Below are 26,875 nucleotides of genomic sequence, written 5' to 3' on the forward strand. Positions count from 1 at the left end.
ATTCGTGATTAAGTGGAGTTCATAATATATCGCCATTGTCAAGTAACATGCATTAATGCAAAAACAGCCAAGTATTACAAGCCTTTCTACACTACACACACAAGCATTCTCAAGAGAACAGATTGTTGTTTTCGGATGTTGTAGAAGTTCTGTGTGACACTTGTCAAGGCGGTGTACTTCGTAATGCTCGGCACGTGTGCTTTTGGTGAATGTAGAGCTGTGTATGTGCGTAGCGTGGATATAAAAAACATTATGCGGAACAGTACGCGTGCGCACGGAGCCGTGTTCCACACGCCGCACTATTTATGAAGTGGCCAGGATGCCTGAGCGGATTATCCGAAAGCGGAGCGTCCTCATTGCGGTCGCCTGCTTTGTGATTTCCAGTCATTTTAACCTATTTTTGTCGGATCAGCGTGTTTCGACACTCAAATGGGTTAGATGAGCGAGGCTTCAACGCCGATTATAGATTTTCGCCGTGCTGCGAAAATGGGCAGTTAGGATTTATTTAATCAGACACCTAGGCAATGAAGAGGAAAGAACATTTATACTGGACCAGATTTCAGTATCCTCGTCCGTAGTTTTTTTTTTTTTTTTTTTTTAACTTTATTTTTGCGAGATGATCGCAGAGTTGGTCTGTAGTGTCGTGGCTCTGGTCCTGTACGTCAACACACTGGGCGCTGGTTTCTGCTACGATGACAGGTACTAAAACATCTTAATTTGGGCTACCGGCAGTTCCAGACTTTCGTTCCAGTATCGCAACAATTACGGAGTTTTTTAGTTTTTAGGAACAGTTGAAATAAAGATTTATGAAGAGAACTCAACAGTACTGGACTATAGTTTGGAATTCGTTCTGGTTTCGGACAGGGGGGTTGAATTCTGCGCTGACTCGCGGCCCGGTCAGTGCGCTGCTAAGCTGTTCCTCTATTAAAATGTCTGGGTGAAACTAACATCTTATAGGTATGAGAACACATCATGCATAGCGCTTATAAAATTAAGCCTTTTACTTTTCCATAGCTTGGTTTATAAAACATAGAACATCAATACTTAAAATGTTTCTTATTTTTAACAGACTATGAAGAAGTTCTGTAAGTGTTACTTTCTCTTGAAAGTAGGCTATAGGCTATGCAATGCCCCTGGCGCAGCGTTGTGCTGTTGCTGTTGCTGTAGGCAATTTTCATTTCGTTTAAATTTCTCTTTCATTCTGGTTTAGTTGAACTGAAACACAAAGTGCTATACACATAGCCTATTATTGCTGTGCCTACAGTATAGTGCTATACAGTGTTACTCATTAGCCTGTGTGGATAATGTTGAGTCTACAGTCCTTAAGATGTCATAAACGCCAGTAGTTTGTAGTTGCGCAGATGAAAAGAGAAGTACTTTGATTTATAGCAGGGGAGCCCTTGGGGTTGTGTTAGAGTTACTGTTGTAAGTAGTTTTTCCTGCTTTGCAATTATACTGTCTGTTTATATTGCATTTATCTGAACACTGCTGAACTTTGCGACTAATGATTTCATAAGAAAGGTGTTTCAGGAAAGAGATGGATGGAAGAGGTCCGAGAGAATAGACAAAGTGGAAGTGCTACTCTGGGACTTTCAGTGGTGTTTGTGTTTTTTCGGGATGTTCTCACTGCTGTGTGCCTCTGTGTTCCACAGGCTGCTGTGTGGCTCTGTGTTCCACAGGCTGCTGTGTGTTTCTGCAGAAGCACAGGCTCTGCCCTCTGGAACACCTCACTGGTGAAACAAGCTCCTCCGACTGTTATTGGACGAGAAACCATTGTAATCTTGGCATCTCAAGTTCACACAGATTTCAGTTTTTGCATTTTGAAGCTTCTGTGTCTCTCTGATTGTAAAACATATCTCTAAGAGTTTGTGGAGCATTAAAACTTAGCCAGTGAAAAGTTTGAGGAAGTAAGGAAGCTATAAGGTAAATAATGTGGGACTGGACCTGCTTTCACCTGTTTCAGTGAGCTGGTGTGAACTGTAATAGAGACAGTGAGCTGGCGTGAGCTCTAATAGAAACAGTGAGCTGGTGTGAGCTCTAATAGAGACAGTGAGCTGGTGTGAGCTCTAATAGAGACAGTGAGCTGGTGTGAGCTCTAATAGAGACAGTGAGCTGGTGTGAGCTCTAATAGAGACAGTGAGCTGGTGTGAGCTCTAATAGAGACAGTGAGCTGGTGTGAGCTCTAATAGAGACAGTGAGCTGGCGTGAGCTCTAATAGAAACAGTGAGCTGGTGTGAGCTCTAATAGAGACAGTGAGCTGGTGTGAGCTGGTGTGAGCTCTAATAGAGACTGTGAGCTGGTGTGAGCTCTAATAGAGACAGTGAGCTGGCGTGAGCTCTAATAGAGAGTGAGCTGGTGTGAGCTCTAATAGAGAGTGAGCTGGCGTGATCTCTAATAGAGGCAGTGAGCTGGTGTGAGCTCTAATAGAGGCAGTGAGCTGGTGTGAGCTCTAATAGAGGCAGTGAGCTGGTGTGAGCTCTAATAGAGGCAGTGAGCTGGTGTGAGCTCTAATAGAGGCAGTGAGCTGGTGTGAGCTCTAATAGAGACCGTGAGCTGGCGTGAGCTCTAATAGAGACAGTGAGCTGGCGTGAGCTCTAATAGAGGCAGTGAGCTGGCGTGAGCTCTAATAGAGGCAGTGAGCTGGTGTGAGCTCTAATAGAGACAGTGAGCTGGTGTGAGCTCTATTAGAGACGGTGAGCTGGCGTGAGCTCTAATAGAGACGGTGAGCTGGTGTGAGCTCTGAGAGACAGTGAGCTGGTGTGAGCTCTAATAGAGACAGTGAGCTGGTGTGAGCTCTAATAGAGACAGTGAGCACTGAGCTTGCTGCAGCAGAGCAGCAGTTCTTTGTGTGGAATGTGGCCTCTCCGGATGGTTCTGTGTTTTACAATCATAGGTTTGTTCTTAAATGAGTCACGCCTCATTTCTGTGGCAGCTGCTGGGTAATTCTTGTCTGTAGGAAGAGACTGTGCAGGGAGATCAACACAAGGCAGAACATGGACTCCTGCTAACACTCTCACTGTTCTCTGAGAACAGGTGTGTTTACAGGTGTGTGCTACCCCCTCTGCTACGCGGCTGTGCTTTGTCAGTCTTTAACATCAAACTTTGCTGACAGGAACATTTTATTCCTGCTCTGTATTGGGCTCACTCTTGAATTTGAAAGTGATGCTTTGCTGCAGAAGCAGAAGGTTTGTGGAAAGAACTGAAATCTCTACTGGATGATGTCCTTATAGTTAGGGCTTTTTACAGAGAACTGCCACAAAAACACTTTACAGGCTAACTGGAAAGGGCTAACTGGGCAAAAACCAGATGTGAACCCCCAAAAAGCTGGCAAGTGTAGCTGAAAAGAGTAAAAGGTTTTTAGAAGCTCTCCCTCACTCTAAGAGTCCAGGCAGGAGGAGGTTCTGAGTAGGGGTCTAACACACCTTCCCTAAATGGGACAGGGGCTTTTGTTGAGGTGGGGCAGGGTGAGGGGTAGTGTTGGCTCTGTTCAGTGGGGTGTGATAATGGACCACACACACACTTCTCTCTCTCTTTTGCTCTCTCTCATGATCTTTTTCCCTCCTGCCCTTTCTCAGTTAATTTTTAGTGCTGACTGAGAAACAAAAAGGCCTTTGTTCTTCCCCAAATCACAACTGCATATAAAGTGCTTTACAAAGATTTTTAAAAAGTACTACAAATGAGAGTAATTTCACAATAAAAAAAGCAAAAACAAAAACTGAGCAAATTGGGTAACGTCATGTATCAACAGTTAATTAAATAGAAGAAAAGTTTGTTTTGCAGATCCCCCGTGTTGCATTAAATAGAATAAGGTGTTAGAAAGTAAAAAATGTCTTTACTGCTAAAATATGACACTTTGGCATAGGCTGCTGTCTATCCTGTTGTTTATGTGTATGTGTACTTGCATTAGTGCCTTTTTTTCTTTCTGAAAGAAATTTGGCCAAGGGAGGTGCCTGCTGTCCTGTGTGTGTGCTGCCCTCCCTGTGTGTGCTGTACGCCTTCTCTTAGATTTGGTTCATTTTTCTGGTTATGTTTTTCGTCAAATAGGACTGGGTGAAACGGCCTAAAATTTACATGGTTGAGAGTTTTACTTCACTTTTGGTTGTTTGGCTTGGTTATTAATTACATCATCTCTCCCTGTTTTATTTGTCTGTGACTCTGCCTTGCCCTGTCCTTACTTCCTATGTTTTCCCCGCTCTCTCTGTGACTCTGCCTTGCCCTGTCCTCACTTCCTGTGCTTTCTGCTCTCTGCTGCAGCCGTGCCATCAGATCCAACCAGGACCTGCTCCCGGAGACCCCCTGGATCAACATCTTCTACGACGACTTCTGGGGCACGCTGCTGACGCACAGCGGCAGCCACAAGTCGTACCGGCCGCTGTGCACGCTGTCCTTTCGGCTGAACCACGCGCTGGGCGGGCTGGAGCCCTGGGGGTACCACCTGGTCAACGTGAGCCTGCACGCGGGCGTGACCGGGCTGTTCACCCGCCTGTCCCGCCTGCTCCTGGGGGGCGGGCGCTGGGCGCTGGCCGCCGGGCTGCTCTTCGCCTCGCACCCCGTGCACACCGAGGCGGTGGCGGGTGTGGTGGGGCGGGCTGACCTGGGGGCGGGGCTCTTCTTCCTGCTGTCTCTGCTGTGCTATACGCGGCACTGTGCCTTCAGGCCTGGCCCCTCCACCAGCCCCGCCCCCGCCCCCGGCCCCAGACCCGCCCGCTGCTGGGCGTGGCTCCTGGCCAGCCTGTTGCTGGCTGCCTGCAGCATGCTGTGGAAGGAGCAGGGCATGACTGTGCTGGGCGTGGCCGCCGCCTACGACTTCTTCATCTGCCACAGGCTCCGCCTCCGACCGCTTATCCACCTGCTGCGCGAGGTTAGTAACACACTCAAACTACTGAGGATCAGTCAACTGTCACAACAAACCGCATATCAAACGAATAGATAACATGCGTAATTGCACACACACACACACATGCAGATGCACACACACAAACACAAACACAGTGGCTTTGCAGGGATCTTTATGCGAGAAGTGAATTTGTGAGCAGGGTCTGATGGTGGGTTCTGTTGCAGGGGAGGAGCTGCAGGGTCATGCTGAGTTTGAGCTTGTTGGCCACTTGGGGCGCTGTTCTCCTGGCGCTTCGGCTGTACTGGATGGGGAACAAACCGCCCAGCTTCTCCAGTTCTGACAACCCGGCGGCAGACTCGCCAAGCCTCCTCACCCGGACGCTCACCTTCCTGTACCTGCCCGCCGCCAACCTGTGGCTGCTCCTGTGTCCCAGCACGCTGAGCTTTGATTGGTCCATGGACGCCCTGCCGCTCCTGAACACGCTCTCTGATTGGAGGAACTTGCACACAGCTGCCTTCTGTGCTGGGCTGCTGCTTCTGGCCCACTTTGGCCTGCGCAGTCCGGTTCAGTTCTGCCAAGATGCCAATGGCAGCACCCTCGTCACCGAAGGCCACATAGCTAACGGCAACACCCACATAGCTGACAGCAACGCATGCATCACCAACGGCAACACCCACATTGTCGACGGGAAACCCAGCTCCAAGGGGCACAGCTGCCACCCGGAGCCTAGAGATGAAGCCAGCAAGGCCCACTGGTGCCCGGCAGGGGCAGCGGGCAGGACTGCCCGGCCCAGCGCGGAGGGCGTGGTGGCGTTCTCCCTGGCACTGCTGGTGCTGCCCTTCCTGCCCGCCTCTAACCTGCTGTTCTACGTGGGCTTTGTGATGGCAGAGCGGGTGCTGTACCTCCCCAGCATGGGCTTCTGCCTGCTGCTGGCCCTGGGGCTGCGCTCTCTGTGTGCCCGCCTTGGCACCCTGGCCGCCCGCTCCGCCCTGCTCTGCTGCACCTCCGCTCTGCTCTTCCTGTTCGGGGCCAAGACTGTCCTCCGGAACCAAGACTGGCACAGTGAGGAGGCGCTCTACAGGTCGGGGATCGCTGTCAACCCTGCCAAAGGTAATCCCATGCTTCCGCGTATAGATGCTGAGTACCCCATGACTCGATAATAACCCCCTACCGCTATAACCCACATAAATCCATCATAACCCTAATAGATCCACCATAACCCCCATACCTGCATAATAACCCCCGTAGCACTCATAACCCACATAGATCCATCATAACCCCCATACCTGCATAATAACCCCCGTAGCGCTCATAACCCACATAAATCCATCATAACACCTAATATGCAGTCCACATAACCCCCCATACCTGCATAATAACCCCCGTAGCGCTCATAACCCACATAAATCCATCATAACCCTAATAGATCCATCATAACCCCCCATACCTGCATAATAACCCCGTAGCGCTCATAACCCACATAAATCCATCATAACCCTAATAGATCATCATAACCCCCATACCTGCATAATAAACCCCGTAGCGCCGCCTCATAACCCATACCTAATAATCCATCATAACCCCCATACCTGCATAATAACCCCCGTAGCGCTCATAACCCACATAAATCCATCATAACCCTAATAGATCCACCATAACCCCCATACCTGCATAATAACCGCCACTAGCCGCATCTCATAACCCAACCATAAATCCTCATAACCCTAATAGATCCACATAACCCCCATACCTGCATAATAAACCCCACAGCGCTATCATAACCCACATAAATCCATATAACCCTAATAGATCCATCATAACCCCCATACCTGCATAATAACCCACTACAGCGCTACATAACCCACATAAATCCATCATAACCCTAATAGATCCATCATAACCCCCATACCTGCATAATAACCCCGTAGCGCTATCATAACCCACATAAATCCATCATAACCCTAATAGATCCATCATAACCCCCATACCTGCATAATAACCCCCGTAGCGCTCATAACCCACATAAATCCATCATAACCCTAATAGATCCATCATAACCCCCATACCTGCATAATAACCCCCGTAGCGCTCATAACCCACATAAATCCATCATAACCCTAATAGATCCACCATAACCCCCATACCTGCATAATAAACCCCACAGCGCTATCATAACCCACATAAATCCATCATAACCCTAATAGATCCATCATAACCCCCATACCTGCATAATAAACCCCACAGCGCTATCATAACCCACATAAATCCATCATAACCCTAATAGATCCATCATAACCCCCATACCTGCATAATAACCCCTGTAGCGCCTTCATAACCCACATAAATCCATCATAACCCTAATAGATCCATCATAACCCCCATACCTGCATAATAACCCCCGTAGCGCTATCATAACCCACATAAATCCATCATAACCCTAATAGATCCATCATAACCCCCATACCTGCATAATAACCCCTGTAGCGCCTTCATAACCCACATAAATCCATCATAACCCTAATAGATCCATCATAACCCCCATACCTGCAAAATAACCCCTGTAGCGCCTTCCTAACCCACATAAATCCATCATAACCCTAATAGATCCATCATAACCCCCATACCTGCAAAATAACCCCTGTAGCGCCTTCATAACCCAAATAAATCCATCATAACCATCTTAACTCCATCATTAACCTGATAACTTCAGCATAACTTCCACAACTCCATCATAAACACCATGAATCCACATTGACCACCAGAACTTCTATTCTAACCCAGTGACCCACTTTCAGTATTTCTTTAGCTGTCTCATGCATTCTGTATTAATATATTTATTACAGCATGTGTGCTTTAATTTGTGGATGAGAAACTGAGAGTGGCAGCGTTAGTGCAGCGTTAGTAAAACATGCTGATTAACTCTACATGTGGCCCAGCGTGGGGCAACCTGGGAAATGTCCTGAAGGACCAGGGCAAGATGGCGGAGGCAGAGAGGGCCTACAGGAACGCACTGTACTACCGCAGCAACATGGCCGACATGCTGTACAACCTGTAAGTATGTGTGCCCCCCCACACCCCCATGCTTTACAACCTGTGAGTATGTGTGCCCCCCCACCCCCCCCATGCTCCAGCTCCTGCAGGTCAGCCTTCCTCTCTGAGCAATCCTGCTTTCATGGCATTAACCATGACAGCTAAACCTTAGAGTCGGCGATGTTTGATTTGAGCACGTTCGCTGCATTGTGTCCCTTCATCTGGCCATCTGTCACTCAAATGAGGGGGGACCTCCATGGCTCTGACTGAGTCTCCTTCTGCCCCCTCCCTCCCACCCCCCATTTTGCAGGGGTCTGCTGCTACAGGAAAGACAGCAGTTCTCGGAGGCACTGCAGTACTACACACTGGCCATCGGGAGCAGACCCACACTGGCCTGTAAGTACCACTGATGCATCCTGGCTCAGTCTTAATGACAGGACTGACTTAGTACTAACTCCAGCGTAAAATATGGGTTTAAAGACAGGACTGGCTGTGTGCTAACTCTAGGCTCCCGATTTGAAATATTACTGTTGAATGTGAATTGAGAAAGCTGTCTGATACAGACTGTGTATGTGTGTTCCGGCAGTATGAGTTGATGTTGAGTGAATCCTTCTCCTCTCCCTGCAGCTGCGTACCTGAACACAGGGATCATCCTGATGAATCAGGGCCACCTGGACGAGGCCAAGCGCACCTTCCTCATCTGCGCCAACATTCCTGATGAAAACCTGAGGGACCCCCACGCCCACAGGAGCTCTGTGACCAGCTGCCTCCTGAAACTGAACACCTGGAGAGACACTGTCTGCCACGAGAGAGCGCCATCCAGGAGGTGGGTAGAGCAGAGCCATCTGGAGGTGGGTAGAGCTGGGCCATCAGGAGGTGGGTAGAGCTGGGCCACCAGGAGGTGGGTAGAGCAGAGCCATCTGGAGGTGGGTAGAGCTGGGCCATCAGGAGGTGGGTAGAGCTGGGCCACCAGGAGGTGGGTAGAGCTGGGCCACCAGGAGGTGGGTAGAGCTGGGCCACCAGGAGGTGGGTAGAGCTGGGCCACCAGGAGGTGGGTAGAGCTGGGCCACCAGGAGGTGGGTAGAGCTGGGCCACCAGGAGGTGGGTAGGGCTGGGCCACCAGGAGGTGGGTAGGGCTGGGCCACCAGGGTGGTGGCTGGCCACCAGGAGGTGGGTAGGGCTGGGCCACCAGGAGGTGGGTAGAGCTGGTGTAAAATACAGGGCACAGCTGGTGTGAGATACTGGGCACAGAGCTGGTCTGAGATACAGGGCACAGAGCTGGTCTGAGATACAGGGCACAGAGCTGGTCTGAGATACAGAGCTGGTTTGTGGAGGAGTCTTTGGGGCAGGGATTGATTGAAGGTAACTGTGCCATGTGCTAATGTCAGGCTCTCTGATTGGCCGATTTCCCAGAGTGAGTTTAATATCTGTGTCTCTCGTCTTTTCCACTTGTGCTTGTTCTGTGCACACAGGAGGCCATCGCTGTCTTCAAAGAGGCAGTGCAGAAAATGCCCCACCAGTTCGCCCCTCAGAGTCTCTACAACATGATGGGTGAGTCTGGGCTGCGTTAGTCTGTCATTATGGTAAATGATAAATGGACTGCATTTATATAGTGCTTTTATCCAAAGCACTTTATAATTGATGCCTCTCATTCACCGATTCACACACACACTCACACACCAACGGTGAAAGCCTGCTATGAAAGTTACCAATCAGCTTGTTGAGGGCAATTAGGGGTTAGGTGTCTTGCTCAGGGACACTTTGACTCGCCCAGGGCGGGGGATCGAACCGGCAACCCTCCGACTGCCAGACAACCGCTCTTACCTCCTGAGCTATGTCGCCCTATTATCACCTTTTGCTCTGATGTTGGCATGTAAATGCAGACATTTCTCAAAGTGGGGAAGACTGCTGAACAGAAGACTACAACTCACCTGCCTCACATTGTTCTCAGACAAATTTGCTGCAGATAGATGGGTCTGCACTTCTGTGTAACTCTTCATTTGCTGTAAAATCGGTTCAATCGATTGGCAGGAGAGGCCTACATGGGACTGAACAGGCTGCAGTTGGCTGAGCACTGGTACCAGGAGTCCCTGAGAGCCAAACCGGACCACATCCCCGCCCACCTGACCTACGCAAAGCTCCTGGCCATCAGGGTTAGTCTTCCTCTTCTTCATCCCGGGAGCCCTCAAGGCAGAAGGACCCAAATTACATTACATTACAGGCATTTGGCAGACGCTCTTATCCAGAGCGACATACAACGAAGTGTATAACCAAAACCAGGAACAAGTGTGTTGAAATCCCTAGAGGGAAGTACAGTTCCAAGTGCAGGGAACGACCGCGTAGTTTAACTTGGACCCTGTAGGTTCATCTGATTTACACAACAAAAACAGCAACAAAGCAGTCAAAGCAAATAAAACAAGCAATAGTTGAGTAGACATAAGTGCAATAACGAAGTCAACTAAGATAAACAGCTTACCTAGCTACAACCCTAAGATGACATAGTCAGTTAGAGACTACAGGGAGGTAGGGAGGGATGGGGAGAGGTGCAGCCTGAAGAGGTGAGTCTTCAGTCGTCGCTTGAAGTGGGTCAGTGTCTCAGTTGTTCTGACCTCCACGGGGAGGTCATTCCACCATCGTGGGACCAGAACAGACAGGAGAAGCGCAGGTACGAAGAGGGGGAGGTGCCAGGCGTCCTGAGGTAGCAGAACGGAGGGGTCTGGCTGGCATGTAGGGTTTGAATATCTTATGGATGTATGCTGGGGCTGATCCCTTGACTGCCTGGTATGCTAGGACCAATGTTTTAAATTTGATGCGAGCTATAACAGGCAGCCAGTGGAGGGTAGTGAGCAGGGGAGTGACGTGGGAGTGGCTGGGGAGGTTGAAGACCAGACGAGCCGCAACATTCTGAATGAGTTGCAGGGGTCTGATGGCAGATGCCGGTAGTCCAGCCAGAAGAGAGTTGCAGTAGTCCAGGCGGGATAGTACCATTGCTTGGACAAGGAGCTGGGTTGAGTAGGTGGTGAGAGAGGGGCGGATTCTCCGGATGTTATACAGGAAAAATCTGCATGCCCGGCTTACTGCTGCAATGTTCTTGGAGAGGGACAACCTGTTGTCCATCTCCACTCCGAGATTCTTGGCACAGGGTGATGTCACTAAGGTGTCCCCTAGGGAAATAAAAAAATCGAGGAGGGGAGAGGTTAGAGCAGGAATGAAGATTAGCTTTGTCTTTCCCGGGTTGAGCTTCAGGTGGTGATTGTCCATCCAGCTCTGGATGTCCCTCAGGCAGGCGGAGATGCGGGCAGGGACCTGTGTGTCCGATGGGGAGAAGGAGAGAAAGAGTTGTCGTCGGCAGAGCAGTGATAGGACAAGCCATAGGCAGAGATTACAGGGCCAAGGGATCTGGTGTATAAGGAGAAGAGAAGGGGACCGAGGACTGAGCCCTAGGGAACTCCGGTGGCGAGGGGACGGGGTGGTGTGATACCTTACCCACCCAGGCAGCCTGGAAGGAACAGTCGGAGAGGTAAGACTCAATCCAGTCAAGGACTGTGCCGCAGATCCCTGTTGCTGCCAGGGAGGACAGGAGGATGGAGTGCTCCACAGTGTCGAATGCAGCGGAGAGGTCTAGAAGAATCAGGACAGAGGAGAGGGAGGCTGCTCGTGCAGCATGGAGTGACTCACTGACCGAGAGAAGTGCAGTCTCTGTCAAGTGGCCAGGCCTGAAGCCAGACTGGTGGGGGTCAAGCAGGTTTTTCTGAGAGAAGAAAGCAGAGAGTTGGTTAGATGCAGCACGTTCAAGTGTTTTGGATAGAAAAGGGAGGAGAGATACCGGGCGGTAGTTCTGAATGACTGAAGGATCTAGTGTGGGCTTCTTCAGCAGCAGGGTGATGTGGGCCCTCTTGAAGGATGAGGGGAAACATCCAGAAGATAGGGAGGAGTTCACGAGGGAGGTGACAAATGGGAGGATGTCTGGTGTGATTGCCTGGAGGAGAGATGAGGGGATAGGGTCGAAGGCGCAGGTGGCAGGGCGGTGGGCGAGCAGGAGTCTGTGAGGAGAGAAAATTTGGAGAAACGGCGCGGAGGGGGCAAAGGAGCTGCGGATGTCTGCGGTCTTTTCGTCAAAGAATGCTGCAAAGTCATCTGCAGTGAAGGAAGACTGGGGTGGAGGAGGTGGCATGCTGAGGAGAGAGGAGAAAATAGAGAACAGTTGATGAGGGTTAGAAATGGAGTTATGAATTTTAGTTTGATAGAATTTTGCCTTGGTGGCAGTGACAGCAGATGAAAACTCTGTCAGGAGAGACTGAAAGGTCAGATGGGTCCCTGGATTTGCCCCACTTCCTCTCAGCAGCGCGGAGGCTGGCCCTGGAGATGCGTAGGATGTCAGACATCCATGGACTAGGAGAGGATGAGCATGCTGGCCTAGGGACAAGAGGATATAGGGAGTCGAGTGCTGAGGAGAGAGATGAAGTTAGGGTGGAGGATGCAGAGTTAGTGGGGAGCTTGGAAAATGATTGAAGAGGGGGGAGGGAAGCAGTCATTCTGGGAGCGAGAGAAGAGGGTGAGAGGGAGCGGAGGTTATGGCGGACAGTGACAGTGGGGGTGGGAGGGGGAGAGGGAGGATGGGGAGCGAGGGGGAGGGAGAAGGCGATGAAGTGATGGTCAGCCGTATGCAGGGGGGGTAACCGTGAGATTGGAGCTGGAGCCGTTCCTCAGGAAGATCTGGTCTAGGAGGTTGCCTGCTTTGTGGGTTGGGGGAGAGTGTTGTAGGGAGAGGTCGGAAGGCAGCAGACTGGGAGGCCTCTAGGTGGATGTTAAAATCTCCCAGGAGGATCAGCGGGGTGCCGTCCTCAGGGAAGGCGCTGAGCAGGGTGTCTAGTTCATCCAGGAAGCTTCCCAGGGGCCCCGGGGGACGATAAATAACAATATAGAGGTTAGTAGGGTAGGTGATAGAGACAGGATGGAATTCAAAAGTGGATATAGACAGGTCAGGGAGGGGGAGAACAGAGAATTTCCAAGTGGGGGAGATCAGTAGACCAGTACCACCACCACGGCCAGATCGCCGGGGGGTGTGGGAGAAGGAGTAGGAGGACGAGAGGGCAGCAAGAGTGGCAGAGTTGATTGGAGTGATCCAGGTCTCTGTGAGGGCAAGGAACTGCAGGGATAGGAGGGAGGCATAGGCGGAAATGAAGTCCGCCTCATCAATCATTTCTTTGTTTGTTCGGCCATAGTAACCGTTTACTCGCAGTCGCAACGCTAGCAGAGACCGGAAAAAAACAGTACGCCACTCACACACAAGTGAGTTGAAGTTTGAGCCTGTTGCATTAGCTCTGCCTACCCTCTCTGGCGGACCAACCACTGCTGGGTGATGGAAAACACGTCACTAACTGTGCGCTGCCTGTGATTTTTCCCGGGAATGTCGCCACAGACACCCAGTACATAATCATAAATTAATATAATAGGTTCAATCACTATTGTGTTACCTAATTTGGCGATAGATAGTGACTTAACAGACATTTATTTAAATTAAAATCTTTGAGATTATTAAAGTTATTAAAGTTAAATAAAGTTATTGCTTGCAGTGAGTGAGAGGTTTTATTATTCAAACTGCTGATTTATGATTAACAGAAGAATTCATGATTCATTTGATGGTCTAGCAGCGAGGCACTCTCTGTCGGTGGACACATGAAATCTGATCTAAAATATTTTGTTGACAGACCCGGTCAGCTTAAATATATCAGGGTTTTTGAATGTGTTCTGGTTCTCTTGGATGCACGCTGTTGTCCTTGTTATTGATTTGTTGAAGCTGCTTGTGCCCTGTTGTGTTGCCACAGGAAATCCCTTTTATGAAGGAGAAATGAATGGATTGTTGCAATGTGTACCCTTTATTAATAAATGCTCATTCCTCTCTGTTAATAAAAGCTCTTCATCTCTATTAATAAAAGCTCTCCATCACTAGGGACGTAAACTAGAAGCTGAGCGGTATTTTCTGAAGGCCATTGATCTGGACCCCGGGAAAGGAAGTACTTACATGCATTATGGTGAGTGCGCTTCTGTTGCTCTCCTCCATGTGCAGTCAGTGTTTCCACAGTCTGCTAACGTGGCAAAAGCAGGAGAGACCTGCGGCCTTTCAGCTGGAGCACCCAACCCCCCCCCCCCCCCCCCCCCCCCCCCCCCACGCTGTTTAGTTCACCTCACGGGTATTCAGGTCATCTGGGTTGAACAATGCAAATATGAACATCTTACCAAAGCATGCAGTTTCAGAAACGTGTACAGACCTGTTTTAATTTACATTTGCTTTTGATACCCTGTAACGATAGATGGAGTTGTGCGTAATGTACATCCCACACCTACCTCGCGCCCATACCCAGCCCCCGCCCTTCCCTCTCTCTCCCCTCCCCTCCCGTCACTCTCTCTTTTCTCTCCTTCCCTCTCTCTCAGGGCAGTTCTTGATGGAAGAGTCCCATTTGGTGGAGGCAGCTAAGATGGCTGAGAGGGCTGCACAACTGGAGATTGGCCAGTTTGACGTGGTGTTTAACTCCGCCCACATGCTCAGGTCTGTTTAGCTCTGCCCACATGCTCAGGTCTGTTTAACTCCGCCCACATGCTCAGGTCTGTTTAACTCCGCCCACATGCTCAGGTCTGTTTAACTCTGCCCACATGCTCAGGTCTGTTTAACTCTGCCCACATGCTCAGGTCTGTTTAACTCTGCCCACATGCTCAGGTCTGTTTAACTCCGCCCACATGCTCAGGTCTGTTTAACTCTGCCCACATGCTCAGGTCTGTTTAGCTCTGCCCACATGCTCAGGTCTGTTTAACTCCGCCCACATGCTCAGGTCTGTTTAACTCTGCCCACATGCTCAGGTCTGTTTAACTCTGCCCACATGCTCAGGTCTGTTTAACTCTGCCCACATGCTCAGGTCTGTTTAACTCCGCCCACATGCTCAGGTCTGTTTAACTCCGCCCACATGCTCAGGTGCATGCAATGACTGCTTTAACATGTGACCCATAGACATGACCAGGTGCTGAGTATCTTCTCAGCTGACTAAGGGTTTGTATCTCAGTGTAGCCTCTGCAGTTCTGTAGCTCTGTAGTTCTGTAGGTCTGTAGCTCTATGGTTCTGTAGCTCTGTAGCTCTAGCTCTGTAGTTCTGTAGGTCTGTAGCTCTATGGTTCTGTATCTCTGTAGCTGTAGCTCTGTATCCTCTGTAGTTCTGTAGGTCTGTAATTCTGTAGCTCTGTATCCTCTGTAGCTCTGTAATGCTGTAGCTCTGTAGCTCAGTAGCTCTGTATCCTCTGTAGCTCTGTAGCTCTGTAGTTCTGTCTGTGTGTAAGTCTGTGGACAGTAGTCCAGGAAGCACTGCTAAGGTGTGTTTCTGCTGAGGGCTCATTCTGGGGTCAGTAACATCCTGCTCTTCCTGCTTTACAGGCAAGCCGGCTTCAACAGCGCCGCTGAGAAGTACTACGAGCTAGCAGCCAACCAGAGGCCCAATGTGAGTCCCAGCCAATCAGCTTGCTCTACTTCAGCATGTGACCCTGCTCACTCACAGGAACCAGCCTTCTAAAAAGACATTAAAAGTACAAACATGTCAACTGTTTCCTTTCAAACACTGTTACAGAAATAAACGGTTGCATTCCAAACACTTACATTCACAACATGTACATTCTCCATTTTCTCCCCAATTTAGTCGTTACACCAATTCCGCCTTGTGAATCATGGCCCTGGTCGATGCGCTATCCTCAGTTAGTCTAGGGAGGGTGTAGACTACCACATGCCTCCTCCGATACATGTGGAGTCGCCAGCCGGTTATTTTCACCTGACAGGGAGGAGTTTCACTGGGCAACATGTACATTCTAACCCCATTACATTACATCACTTCTGCATTCCAACACTGTTGCATTTACAATGCTTACATTCTAAAGCCGCGTTTCCACCGCAGGAACTATACCCCGGAACTAGGAACCTTTTGAGGAACTCAGTGCGTTTCCACCGCAGGAACTAGGGTCTAAATTTAGTTCTGGGGGCTTTGTTTTACCCCCCAAAACGTTCCTGCTCGGGGGTAGTACTTTCCGAAAGTACAGGAACCTTTTGGGTGGAGCTTGCAGCGCTGAACATTTCTGATTGGTCGAGTACTCGTAGCATTTGTGTTGTATTTATTTTCCGCCATTACCCGCCATGTTTGAAAATATGCAGCGGCAAACCAATTTATTTTCATAATAACTTCAAATCAAACTTGTATGTTATGCGGCGCAGTAGCCTACTTTTGGTTATAGCCTGTCAACGTCTTGGAATTATAACGTGTGCTCTTCTGTTCTTTTCTTGCTTTAGTATTTGTTTTATAAAATGCTAAGCATTCGTGCTGGGACAGCATATTACGTAGGCTACCAAAACATTCAAACGGATTAATTCGGTTGCTGAATATTTTCTTCCGGATTTTCTTTGTTAGCCCGTTGTAATTGACTCAAAACGTTTGATACAGTTATGTGAGGTATGCGGTAGTTCTGCATAATTAACATTGGTGATGCAGTACAAGCAAACTGGAAATCACCTTCCGCACTTTTTATCCGGGTAAAATAACAGGTTAATTCTAGTAATCTTCCCTTAACTTTTTCAGACTGCCGTAATTTTACTCAATTTTACTGCCATTTTTCAATTCCACGAAAAGACCAGGAAGAGTATGGACTCATTTATGGTGCATGGTTCGCATCTGGAGGGCACACTTCGCTGCTCGGCTAGCAGTAACTTCGAAGGAAAGCAAACGGTGGCTGTACCACTACTAATTTACATTTTCACGCAAGTCCGAGTTTTCGTTCTATTCTTGTCATTTTGCGATTAGCCTATATGGAATTGACGACGAGAAAGTAATAAAACAGCAAATTGTTTACAACGTGTGCATGTTTTCTGCTGTTAATGAATGTGTTTGAGAGGATATATGAAAATCAATAAATACAAAAGTAACCATATATAGTCATTGTTGGTAACCCGTTGTATATAAGTGGAATAAACCTCTCCGGGCTGTCCCGGTTATTAGAAAATAATGTAGGCTACTTCGGTGGTAGTATGGGGTTACAGAAGAAATCATATGACAGATGGACCGACGACAACGTCAGTGGGCTAATTTGCCTAATCTTCGCGGTACTTTAGACCCCGGTGGAAACGCAGACAACCATTGGCTGAAGGAACCTTTTAGTTCCTGGTAAAGTAGTTCCTGGGACTGAAAGTTCCGGGTAATTTTGGTGGAAACGCGCCTTTACTGTTAGAATCACAGCTTCATGCAGACTTGATTTTGAGCTCTAGAGTTTTGTGACTCTTGTTACTCTGATCTAAACCAGTGGGAAGCACTGTTTATTTTAGCCTCCAACAACTCTGTGATTTTCTAAATGAGCAGGTATGGAAGCAGTTATGACTTGCTCTTTGGTAAAGCTTCGTATGGAACACTGTCTTACTGTGGCTTTCTGATGCATGTGTCCGTGCCATGTTGCCTTTCACACAGAAAGGTCAGAGTAATGTTGGTACCAGTCAGGTGGGAAATTCAGAGTTAGAGTAGTGGTACTTTTCATATTCTAGTGAAATTAGCCACAACAGACAAAGGAACCAGACCTGTTCCCGGCTTTTTAAAATGCTCTGCGTTAAGCTTTGCCCTCAGAGTTAAGGACACCGTGGTGTGGCTGTGAGGCGTTCATGCCTCAGCCTGTCTCTAAGGCACAGAGGCACAGTGGGTGGGGCAGTCATGGGAACGGTTTCTGTGTGTAACTGTGTGTGTGTGTCTGTGTATAACTGTGTGCGTGTGTCTGAATGTGAAACTGTTTGTGTATAACTGTGTGTGTGTTTCAGGACCCAGCAGCTCTGATGAACTTGGGGGCCATACTGCACCTGAATGGGAAGCTGCAGCAGGCAGAGGCCAGTTACCTGCAAGCTCTCCAGCTCAAACCTGATGATGTCATCACCCAGTCCAACCTACGTAAGCTCCGGAACGTCATGGAGAAGCAGGGCCTGAAGACAGCCAAGCCATGACCCCCACGACCCTGTGACCCCCCACCATGGGCCAATCACAGCACTGCTTTCCCCTTCACTGTGAGCAGCAAGGGTTTTTATTGGGGGAGTGGGATGTTCCCCGCTCTGCGCTGATCAGAGCACAGCTGGGAGCATCACTGAAGATATCTGGTACCCTGTAGCCTTGGCAACAGTAACCCAGGGAACCCCTGGCTGACTAAGTGGAAGAGGACTACAGATGATTGCTGCTCGCAGAGAGGAAGACTGAGGGCTGAACGGTGTTTACATGCTCTTGCCAGTGTTGCCGTGGTTGTGCTCATTGGCAGAGATGATCAGGACTGAGCCTAGCTTGGACCACAGTGCACAAACTCGGTGCCACTTGAATATGCTTTGCATATGTCTCTTTCATGAACTGGTGATTGAAACAGAACTTAATTCTAGGTCTGATGTCATCTACAGACACACTCAATACTCCACCGTGCCCATGCACGCTTTGTGCCTAAATTTAATAAACATATTAAGCAGGTTTTTTAAATGATTGTTCTCATAAAATGTTTTTCACTGCTCTCTCGGTTTTAAGTCTTTTTTTAATTTTTATTTTATATTAGTCTGTGTGATAAAAAAAAAAAGAAGAAAAATACAGAATACAGTCAGGTGTTATTGTTGGGGTGATTTAAGTTAAATAATTGCCAAAGCTGAAATTAATACATTTAATGAACAGACAAGGGCCGGTGTGTGTGCATTTTAGTCTTTGTTCTGCAGTGTTAGTTAGGGTTAGGGTTTTACTGTCTACTATTACTGTCAGAAAAAGTTTCAGCATCACAGGAACTTCATCTCAACCCCTTCTGTTGAAAAGAAGACATTTTTGGGACTGTTCACGGTGCTACAGACAGAGGATGAGATCACTGAAATAAAAGCAAAGAAAAGGAGAAGAACGTGGTTTAAACCTTCACATTTTGCATCCAGTTTCTTCACAGCGAGAAGGTTGTGGGTCAAATACCTGCTGGGGCCTTGTAGAGATAGTATGTTCTCCCTGTGTCATGAACAGTTGTAACGGTTGTAACGACTGGTATGCAACTGTTATACTCAATAGTTGGCGAGTGGGCAGATTCAGAGACTGTCCTGTCTATTAGCGCTGTCCTATGGGCCACCGTGAGAATACACGATGACTGTATGTCTATTAGCGCCCTCCTATGGGTGATTGTGAGAATACACTAAACACAATGACTGTAATTCTTTTAGCGCCCTCCTGTGGGAGATTGGGAGAATACACTATGTACAGAAACAGCCCATTAAAGCTGAGAAATCTAGCTGGAAGGCAAGCCCAATCCCCTATTGTACAGACAGGTGCAAACAGAATTTAAACAGTGGTAACCGTAGCCCGTTGGTTCCCAAACCTCTCCTTGGGTACCCCCAGCCGGATCCAGGTATTTTATGTATTTCATCTCACCAGATGTCACGAATCAAGGGCTCAATTAGTAACAGAACTTTTTTTTGTAATAACATCTCCATGGTACCAAGATAAGAGATGCATAGTAACATTGCTGTAAAAGTTTGTAAATGTTTGTAAGAAGCCTCGGTAAAAAGTGTTAAGGTCAAATAGCATTAGCAGAGCCCTTCTTGTGGAAACAAATGTCCGCTATCCAATTACAACGTTTGCTTGGGAAAAGAATGAAGGATGACATGAAGTTTATCGTTATAGTTCGAGGTTATCAAAATTGCAGACTACAAAAAATACCAAATAAAATGGAAAAGCCATCCAAAGATTATAATGACTGCAAGTGGAGCATCGAATGTTAGCGAACGTATGCATGTATTTTTCCCATTACATTGAATCCCAATGTCGATCCAGCCAATAGGGGCAGTATTTTTCAGGTTACTGAAGTACTACGGACCTGCCGCCAACCAACGAAGAAGAGCCCCTGATATTCCGGGTTTGAAACCCCTTATTTATTTTCCCATGATTCTCCAGTACAGTTTGCTGTGTTTGTTTCGGGTACTCTGCGCATTTTGTACAATATTTTATTGAAATAAAAAATGTCACTACTTTTGTTTGCTGCCTTTTTTAGAGCTATGCCGACTAAAGGTCATTTGCAGTCTGTCCAAGTTTTTGCACGTAAAGTGAGTATTAATGCTTTTATTTCTTCCACGGCGGGTTTCCGGGTAGCTAACGGTAGCGAGCGTTAGAAGCAGTTTCTTGGTATTTACGAGTTTTCTCTCAAATTTTGGCGGTTTCGAAACAGGTGTAATGTTTTTGGAATGAAATGTATGGTTAGGGCGAATCTAACGAACTGGTTTCCAAATATTACGTTTTAAAACTCTTGTATTAAACTAATGCTTTTTAATTATGCTGGTTTTGTATTTGTATCTGTTGAATGTTACTTGTTTGAATTGCTGAAAACGCTGTTGCTCATTGCAGGAGGGGCAATGGTCTGCCAAGTGAATGGCAGACCGTTGGAGATGATTGAACCGAGCACCGTGCAGTACAAGGTATTCAGCGTTACTTTTTACTTCAAACTACCAGTACTTGAATTACAGCCAGGAACCTTATCTTTGTGTGCAGTTGTTGAAAATGCTGTGTGATTGGCTCCCCCTGTGTTGTGTAAGTGTGCAGTGTGGTTGTCTCTCCCTGTGTGGCACAGTGGGTAAGGAACTGCGCTTGTAACCGAAAGGTCGCAGGTTCGATTCCCGGGTAAGGACACTGCCGTTGTACCCTTGAGCAAGGTACTTAACCTGCATTGCTTCAGTATATATCCAGCTGTATAAATGGATACAATGTAAAGTGCTATGTAAAAAGTTGTGTAAGTCGCTCTGGATAAGAGCGTCTGCTAAATGCCTGTAATGTAATGTAATGTGTTGTGTAAGTGTACAGTGTGGTTGTCTCTCCCTGTGTTGTGTAAGTGTACAGTGTGATTGTCTCCCCCTGTGTTGTGTAAGTGTACAGTGTGGTTGTCTCTCCCTGTGTTGTGTAAGTGTACAGTCTGATTATCCCTGTGTTGCTCTCAGCTCCTGAAGTCCGTCCTGCTCCTGGGAAAAGAGTGATTTGCGGGAGTGGACATCCCAGTCCGGTGAAGGGGGGAGGAGGCATGGCCCAAATCTACCGTAAATATTGCTGCTGATTTTAAAGGGAACTTGCCACACCTTTTTCAGTCTCTAACTTCTTGGTTATAATCTGTATTATATTCAAAAGCTTCAATTCTTTTATTAGTTTTAAAGTGTACCCTTTTTAAATTCTGGCATGCTCTGCCATATCAGACTTCAAATTTGGCATAGTTAAATTTCTATAAAGAAATTCACCCAAATGACCTACATATCACGGATTATGACTCTGCAGTTGAACTCTGGGAGCTTGAGGCAGGGGCAACACAGAAATGGCTGTGCGCTTTCAAGATCAGGATATATTACTCATACGAGTAAGGATTATGGAGCTTTTAATTGTAGAGATAATGACAGATAGCTGAGAGCATGAATGTGGATGTGGATGTGCTTTGAAGCAGGGAACAGGAGAGGAGTTTTCCTGCATCTGTGTCATGAGTAATTTGTTTTGATTCTAGGAGCACTACTTTAGGAAGCAGGGTTTTGCATACTCTGGGATTTTGTCATTGCTGGAATGAGAAATATATTTAATGTTTTTGGGTAACTGAGTAACTGAGTGCCTCGGTGTCTGTGCTTTCCAGTAATGCACACATTCAGAAGGACTCTGTTGCATGCAGCTACAATTTCACTGAATGAACATGTCATATAGGCCTACACCATTTTAAAGAAGAATCTTGCCCCCTAGGAGAACTTTGTCAATGTGGTCCAGGGTGTGGCTGTTGCAAGCTCTATATTGTATTGTAGGTGTCTGTCAGAATTATTGATTTATAAAATGTGTTGATAATCGGAATGTTTGTTAACTGTGAATTGTTTTTGTTCCTGGGCTGTTTGGTTACCTGCATATCAGTATACGCTAAAGAATGATTTAGATTATTTTCAGATAAAGGGGCACACACAATTAAGACAGGATGAAGGAGAGATGTGACCCCTGACCTCACCGTTTTCTCTCTCTCTCTCTCTCTCTCGTATATATAATTTGTAAAATAATAATGCTAAATGTAACAATGACGGCATCAACAGAGACAGAAGTAAAGCAATAAATATATTTTGATGTGTTTTATAATTTGGTTGACTCTAATGGGCTGTTGTGAAGCAGTGCTGGTCTGAAGGTGGTTTGCATTAGTATGTGTTATTGTTAGTCTAGAGAGGTTCAGAACCAGCTGACTGAGGGGATACTTTCCTAGGCTGAGCTCTTGGGTTTGGAGTGCCAAGAATTGTAAGGAGTTTGTTGGACTCATTTTTAGATAATAAATATAAAATAAAATTGTATGCCCCTTTTTGAATTTGAGAGTTGGAGATCTGCCTAATTCAGCCCTGCTTGCATTGTTAGGGGCATTTCTATGTACTTGTATGTTTTTATAGAATTCTGCATGCAGGGCTTTAGCTGGATGCTTCTCCCACTTGGTGTAGTCTTGCTGACTGAGTGGACCCCATATTTTGCTTCCATATAGCATGATAGGCTGGATCACACAGTCAGAGATTTTTAAACCAGATTCTAATGGAAATGTTTATTCTGTAGAATCTCCTTTTAATCACATAAAATGCCCTGCGGGCTTTTTCTTTTAATGCGTTCACTGCTAGGCCAAAGCTCCCTGATGCACTGATTTTTAGTCCATTTTCTCTCTCTCTCTCATTTTTTGTCATTCTATGTCTCTCTGTGCTTCTGATGTTTAGTTATGCCTGTGAGAGCTTCAAAAAGAAACTTGGGGTTAGTCAGCCAGGAGAGTCAGCAGATAGGCCTCGCAGGTTTGACAGTCAGGAGATGGACCTCTGTTACGTCCCCTGCCTCTACTTGCCTGGGTAGTGCAGGTGGAGGTAGTTGCTTAATTACCTAATTGCCTGATTGCCTCCACCTGCCTGTGGCCCAATATAAGCCAAGTAGTATGAGGCAGGGGAGATTTTGTTTTGGGGCTTTTACGTTTGTGGTTTGCGTAGAGTCTTTCTTTGAGATCTTCTTTTGGGTTTGGTTTGTGGTTTTGGGTTTGTAGTTTTTGTGAAGATGGTTTTGTTTGAACTTTTGTGGGTTTTCCTTTGTTTAGTTTGTGATTAGTTTGTTAGTTATTCTAATAAATGTCTGGGTCTGTGTTTTTAAATCAGTTTTTGGATTGTTGTTTTTGGGTGCATCGGGCCGTAACAGCCTCCCTGGTTAGAGAGTCAGGAGATGGGCCTCCCTGGTTAGAGAGTCAGGAGATGGGCCTCCCTGGTTACAGAGTCAGGAGATGGGCCTCCCTGGTTACAGAGTCAGGAGATGGGCCTCCCTGGTTACAGAGTCAGGAGATGGGCCTCCCTGGTTAGAGAGTCAGGAGATGGGCCTCCCTGGTTAGAGAGTCAGAGATGGGCCTCCTGGTTACGAGTCAGGAGTGGGCCTCCTGGTTACAGAGTCAGGAGATGGGCCTCCTGGTTACAGAGTCAGGAGATGGGCCTCCCTGGTTACAGAGTCAGGAGATGGGCCTCCCTGGTTACAGAGTCAGGAGATGGGCCTCCCTGGTTACAGAGTCAGGAGATGGGCCTCCCTGGTTACAGAGTCAGGAGATGGGCCTCCCTGGTTACAGAGTCAGGAGATGGGCCTCCCTGGTTACAGAGTCAGGAGATGGGCCTCCCTGGTTACAGAGTCAGGAGATGGCCTCCCTGTACAGAGTCGAGATGGCTCCCTGGTTACAGAGTCAGGAGATGGGCCTCCCTGGTTACAGAGTCAGGAGATGGGCCTCCCTGGTTACAGAGTCAGGAGATGGGCCTCCCTGGTTACAGAGTCAGGAGATGGGCCTCCCTGGTTACAGAGTCAGGAGATGGGCCTCCCTGGTTACAGAGTCAGGAGATGGGCCTCCCTGGTTACAGAGTCAGGAGATGGGCCTCCCTGGTTACAGAGTCAGGAGATGGGCCTCCCTGGTTACAGAGTCAGGAGATGGGCCTCCCTGGTTACAGAGTCAGGAGATGGGCCTCCCTGGTTAGAGCTGGTTTGCTGACTTGCTGTGGTCTGTTTCCAGATGTAGATGAAGCCTCTAAGAAGTAGACCTGACATCCTGATCCAGTACCACGGGACCCCGCTGGTGGCCGACTCCCGCTGCTGTGAGTCCAACAGGTTTGGTGGACCTGGAGTCCGCGCTTGCTACCAGAAGTCTGACCGTTAAAAATGCCATGTTCATTTTTATATACAATAAGAATAAAAATGGGCCAAATCAGCTTCAGACACACTGTTTATACTGGTCTTTTACTGTGGTTGCTTTTTGTTTTCCAACCAGCCTTTTACTAAAGGTAGACTTAACATTCCTGATTTAGTTTTCTGTGTTAGCTGGTTTTTAAAAAAATTTTTTTTCTATGATTACACCTACATGTCAGAGATCTGGACCAAAAAGAGTACACAGTACTTTACTTTGGCGGGAAAAAATCTATTTAATCATGCTTCACCCTGCTACAGAAGATGGTCTGTATTTATGAACCTGCAAAGTGTTTCTCTGCTTGTTTGAGTGCTACTGTGGGGATTGATGTTGAATTAAGAATGCAGTGATTGCTTGGTACGGATGTTGAATTAAGAATGCAGTGATTGCTTGGTACGGATGTTGAATTAAGAATGCAGTGATTGCTTGGTACTGATGTTTCCGGCCAATGGTTTTCAAACATCGGCACGTTGTTTGCAAAACACAATTGCAATACCACAATTTTAACAAGCTTCATTTTTTAAAATGTGAAAATGTGACTTTTTCTTCATGGCATGTAGCCTACAGCAATTTCTTGTCAGGATAAATAATCCCTCAGATAATGAAAAGCGCAATTAATTTTTCTTAACAGTCCGTTAAAATGCTCCTACTTGTGCTTGTAACAAAAACCAGCATGTATGAGTCGCCAGGGCCGAGATATAAAACTCTATAAATAAAGTTTGATTGATTGAACCCCGGTTGTAGATTACAGTTGTCCACTGGGGGGCAGTGTTCTGCAAGTTATTCGGGGTAAGTGCTGCTGTTTAGCGCAGTTGAGAAGCACCTGGATGTCTTTAAGCAAATAGTCCTTTCCAACGCTTTTGTTCTGAGTCAGTGCTTGGTGCTAATCCAAGCCTGATGAAGCTTCGAAAATAGGCAGGATACCACTTTATGACCCTTTAACGAAGTTGCTCTTTTTAATTTAATTTAATTTAATTTAATTTAATTTAATTTAATATTTAATATGAGGACGGTGTCTAGCACAGTGGGTAAGGAACTGGCCTTGTAACCGAAAGGTCGCAGGTTCGATTCCCGGGTAGGACACTGCCGTTGTGCCCTTGAGCAGTATATATCCAGCTGTATAAATGGATACAATGTAAAAATGCTATGTAAAAAAAGTTGTGTAAGATGCTCTGGATAAGAGCGTCTGCTAAATGCCTGTAATGTAATATAGTGTCAGTCATCTGTTTATCAGGAATGCTTTATTTAGTGCCCACGCGCCTGTCGCTGTTTGTCGAGAGAAAGCCCAGTCATAATTCATAATTGTCTTTTGATGGTAAATGGTAAATGGACTGCATTTATATAGCGCTTTTATCCAAAGCACTTTACAATTGATGCCTCAGTCGCCAGAGCAGTTAGGGATTAGGTGTCTTGCTCAAGGACACTTCGACATGCCCAGAGCGGGGTTTGAACCGGCAACCCTCCGACTGCCAGACAATCGGTCTTACCTCCTGAGCTATGTGTATAAAGGAGAAGCGCTCTTGACTGTCGTGACATGGTAAGGCACAGTTAACTTCAGATTGCAGGTGCTTGTGAAGAAGGCAGATTCTGACAGGTGCGCTGTTGCAGAGATGTTAGTTGTAAGTAATCCACCTACTGTTACAGGTAGAATTGACAAACGTAATATAGTAAAGATTTGTTAGGGTCGTCCGCATTGATTTCTGCTGTCGCTCAACTCGAAAATGGAACTCTGACATTCCAACGCACGAGTATAGTCAAATTCCTTCATTATTTTACGCCTGGTTTCCGATTGCCCCAGAATTAATATAAAGCGCAATTTGAAAGCGCTGCTGCCTTGGATAGTTTTATTCTGCCAATTTATTATTTTTCAAGGTAGATTCCCGATCACGTATGCCAGAAATATGTGCGCTTAGCAAACAACTACAGCTCTGAATAATCGGCTACATTCACTACAGTAATACAGAAATGTAACTGGCAGATTACCTGAAATTAAGCAGTTTCCGGTCACCCTGAAATAAGAACTTTAAATTTGTACTTTATATGAAAGTTGCTAACCTTTACAACCATAACAGTCGATGTGTAAAATGTATACTTTAAAAAATGAACACGTAATAGAAGTAAAGTCTTGTAATACGTTGCAGCAACGTTTCCAATGTAAAATCTATTTGTAATGAAGTACGTGCGGGCCCTGATGGACTCGGAACTTCAAGCGCAGATAGAGCACTGAGGAGGAGGTGGCAGGCTGTTGTGGCTGCGTATGGTTCTTGTACCCGCTACTAAGGCTCCTGACTGTTTGTTCAATGAATAAAGCGTAAAATTACCAATATGTCTTATGTTTGTTCCTTGGTCATAGGTACACATGCTACTAGAGAATATTTTTGGGTCATTCAAAATCATTAACAAACCCACGTCCTAACCTTTCTTCAAGCTGCTAAACATAACCGTAAACTTGCCTCAACCCTCAGACTTACCGTTTTCCTAACCCTAACCCTAGCTGTACCCTAGTTTGAGCCGTATACCCTAATTGAAGCCATTGGAAACTATGAAAATATTAGAAACCCCATTTTCATTTGATGGAAAACAAGGTAAATATCATGAATACTACAATTCAAATGAAATATAATATGTATGAGGTCATTTAAAAAACAAAAATGTCTCCCTAAAAATATGCATTTATTACACATTTTGTATGGTCACAGGTACACATGCTACTAGAGAATTCTTTTGGTTCATTCAAAATCATCAACAAACCCACGTCCTAACCTTTCTT

The 26,875-nt window shown here is 46.8% G+C and overlaps 1 protein-coding gene across 1 annotated transcript; it reads left to right on the top strand.

Annotated features, from left to right (window-relative positions):
- Nucleotides 1–247: 247 nt before the first annotated feature.
- On the top strand, nucleotides 248–26,429 carry LOC135260442 (protein O-mannosyl-transferase TMTC2-like). Its single transcript, XM_064345657.1, has 16 exons — nucleotides 248–699; nucleotides 4,255–4,861; nucleotides 5,062–5,947; nucleotides 7,774–7,888; nucleotides 8,178–8,263; nucleotides 8,495–8,664; nucleotides 8,729–8,743; nucleotides 9,340–9,418; nucleotides 9,899–10,020; nucleotides 13,821–13,902; nucleotides 14,303–14,417; nucleotides 15,290–15,353; nucleotides 17,696–19,975; nucleotides 20,274–20,344; nucleotides 20,861–20,956; nucleotides 23,935–26,429. The coding sequence occupies exons 1-13, from the start codon at nucleotides 617–619 to the stop codon at nucleotides 17,873–17,875; spliced, it is 2,604 nt and encodes an 867-aa protein (XP_064201727.1). The 5' UTR covers nucleotides 248–616; the 3' UTR covers nucleotides 17,876–19,975; nucleotides 20,274–20,344; nucleotides 20,861–20,956; nucleotides 23,935–26,429.
- Nucleotides 26,430–26,875: the final 446 nt, after the last annotated feature.

This window comes from Anguilla rostrata, chromosome 8 (assembly GCF_018555375.3).
Source record: "Anguilla rostrata isolate EN2019 chromosome 8, ASM1855537v3, whole genome shotgun sequence".
NCBI classification, from domain to species: Eukaryota; Metazoa; Chordata; class Actinopteri; order Anguilliformes; family Anguillidae; genus Anguilla; species Anguilla rostrata.

Coding starts and splice junctions, on each gene's coding strand:
- LOC135260442 (XM_064345657.1), top strand. CDS start 617: ATGATCGCAGAGTTGGTCTGTAGTGTCGTGGCTCTGGTCCTGTACGTC. Junction 8,264..8,494: donor GAGCAGACCCACACTGGCCT/GTAAGTACCACT, acceptor CTCTCCCTGCAG/CTGCGTACCTGAACACAGGG. Junction 15,354..17,695: donor CAGCCAACCAGAGGCCCAAT/GTGAGTCCCAGC, acceptor TGTGTGTTTCAG/GACCCAGCAGCTCTGATGAA.